Raw genomic sequence first — 2,925 nt, forward strand, 5'->3', positions numbered from 1 at the left:
TTATAGTTATTCATCTTTTTGTGAATGTTTGTAAACCAATCTACATATGCTTCTACATATATGTACATTCAATTTCTATTCATTTCCAAGCATCTGTTATATTAATTTATTTCTCTGTTTGGTCTCGTATTTGTCGTCTACCCCTCCTGGGAATATTGATTGGTATTGTCAAACGTATATTGTCTGTAGTTCTCATGAAATACATTATAGGATAGTGGTATACCTGACTGACCAGGCGAGTCACTTTGTTTCGTCTATACTGTACATCTGTTGATTTAACTATGTATTAGCCGCGTACGAGATTAGCGGCACGCATACATGATTAACGCCCCATCTGGCGGTGGGCATTAGGCGAACATACTTATAGACTTGTCGAGTTCCTTGTTCCCAACTTAATTTATTCAATCATATACTCAATGTACTGCATTTTGCCTTCTATAAGGTCCCGGACTCTCCGTGGATGATCACCTAGCTGCCGACTTTGGACCTTCGCCCATGACATCGCCCATGGCATCGCCCATACCATCCATACCAGAGGTGGTGGCTAAGATCGAAGCAGAACTTCCGGGGATCGTTTCTACTGAGTAAGTAGGAAGTGTTAGTATTTTTATACATCAGCATACGAAAGCATGTTGTTGGCAATGTGCTAGTGAAATGTAGCGTACATAATCGAGGTATAAGAGGTCAGTACTAGTACAAGACACGCTCTATCATATCCTCAAGACGAAATATATGCTAACCTGTGAGTGTATGGACACTCGCCTAGGTTCCTATAGATTCCTTAGACATTGGATCAACCAGGATTATTGATACTAGGTATGGTGTACATAAGTGACAGCTTAGATGAACAGTTGGTTTCGTATCGCGACGTATTGAAAGGGCTGTCACACACGCACACGCACACACAAACACAACACAAACGTCCACACACACATCTATATATATATATATATATATTTATATTTATATATTATATAATACACATATTATATATATGTGTGTGTTATATATAGATATATAGATATATACGTGTATAAACATATATATGTATATATATATATATATATATATATAGATGTTTATATATCTTTAAATATATATATATGTATGTATGTATATATACGTGTGTGTGTGTGTGTTTGTGTGTGTGTATATATATGTATATATTTATATATATATATATATATCCCATCTTACTGACTTTTAAACACCACTGTTTCTTCGTTGCCATACACCAGCGATGTTGGGCATAGTCCTAAAATTTCCAATGCAGCGCTTGCGCGCCAAAAGTCCGCCGGATCCAATCTCAATTCCATAATCGACACTACGGCGAGAAAACCACGGAGCGAGGATCACTTGCAGAGCAATCGAGCGACAATGGGGGGCCACGGCGGCCCTCATCTACCTCCGGTGTGTGAATTATATACAAACTGTATATGTGCAGATTCTTACATATTTATGTTATATATGTATGTATGTATGTATACATAAATCAATAGGTACAAACGCACACGCAAACAGACACACGCACACACACACATATATATATATATATATATATATATAGGTAGTNTTGTTGGTGTGTGGTATATATATATATATAAATATATATATGTGTGTGTGTGTATGTATGTAAGTATATGTGTATATTTTTATGTATGCATGTATGTATGTATGTACATATGTATGCGGGTATATATATATATATATATATCTTTTGTACAGTTATACGTATATATCTTTAGGAACACGTTTACTCGTAACTATCTAAATTGTATTGTGAATGTTCCGTTGTAGCGAATTGTCTAAAGCGAACATTCTATCATATACCACGCAGTGACGTCCCGGGTTTCGGCGGTTTCCAGCATCCCCCAGTCTGTATATATTATAGGTTCAAAAGAAATACATGACATCGTTTGCGTGCGTATACATATCTACATACACATGAACTCGTACATGATCGAAGTCCCACCCCTTCCCAATAATGATATTCCAAACAATCCACACCAGGGGCACTTTGTTTCACAAGTAGCCGCATCGCCTCGACCCGCTCACAGAATGCGACGCACGAGCAGCATGCCTCTTGAGCCTGATGTTGAGCAAGAAGAAGACGGTAGGCGCACTTGTATGGTAGCCTGTTAGTTAAGGCTAATTCGTGATTCGTGTATATGCTTTGCAATTGGTAGTATATGCAAGTGATATCGGATTTCAGATAGTCGTCGAGTAGTCGTATTTTCCGATTGAATTTTTGTATTCGACGATTAGTTGTTGTAATCCTTGAGTGTCGCGAGTGGCTATCCCCGACAGACATACGCATCTATTCTGGTCTGGCAATCATATATTGCATATAACTATCCTCTGCTCAATCAACCACTCCCGTAAACACCGCCCCTGCGTATACGCAGAGGTATCCATGGTAACCCCTAAAAAGGACGCTGTGCGCGTGTCACTTGAGGGTGTGGCGCAGTTGGGACAGTTGCTATGCCGAATGATGCTGTTCCCCATATTCCGCTCCAATAACGAGTACTTACATTGGAAGAAGATCTTTAGGACTATTGTTCGCATACGGCTGCCTGATGATTGCCGCCGGAAGGTATGTATACAAGGCTTCTATAATATTTATATCTTTATGTAGGTGTGTGTAGGTATGTGTATTCTATTGTATGTGTTTAAGTGTCGGGTCGTATTCTATCCCGAATGCGTGTACTTCTGGGGGGTTTATTTTGTGGTTCGCTAGCTCGAGACATTATATTAATAGACGTTGTATAAGGCGCAGTTAGTGCACAGCTATCTTAGCAGAGTTGATTTACCCCGTTCCTGCATCCGTATAAAGGATAATCCTAGGTACACATTGAGAATCTGTTGTTTGTGGCATTCTTGACAGAATTGCACCACACACACCCAGACACATACACACACAAATAT

The 2,925-nt window shown here is 39.1% G+C and overlaps 1 protein-coding gene across 1 annotated transcript in view; it reads left to right on the forward strand.

Annotated features, from left to right (window-relative positions):
* Positions 1-318: 318 nt before the first annotated feature.
* The window catches only part of SARC_03643 (hypothetical protein), a gene marked incomplete at its 5' end in the record, with an annotated part of 11,010 nt that continues 8,403 nt past the window's right edge, over positions 319-2,925 (forward strand). Inside the window, 5 exons of the mRNA XM_014302549.1 lie at positions 319-340; positions 443-584; positions 1,239-1,410; positions 2,011-2,113; positions 2,406-2,593. Of these exons, the coding sequence (XP_014158024.1) occupies positions 319-340; positions 443-584; positions 1,239-1,410; positions 2,011-2,113; positions 2,406-2,593 (627 nt within the window). The remainder of the gene's footprint in view (positions 341-442; positions 585-1,238; positions 1,411-2,010; positions 2,114-2,405; positions 2,594-2,925) is intronic.

This window comes from Sphaeroforma arctica (genome assembly GCF_001186125.1).
Source record: "Sphaeroforma arctica JP610 unplaced genomic scaffold supercont1.190, whole genome shotgun sequence".
NCBI lineage: Eukaryota > Ichthyosporea > Ichthyophonida > Sphaeroforma > Sphaeroforma arctica.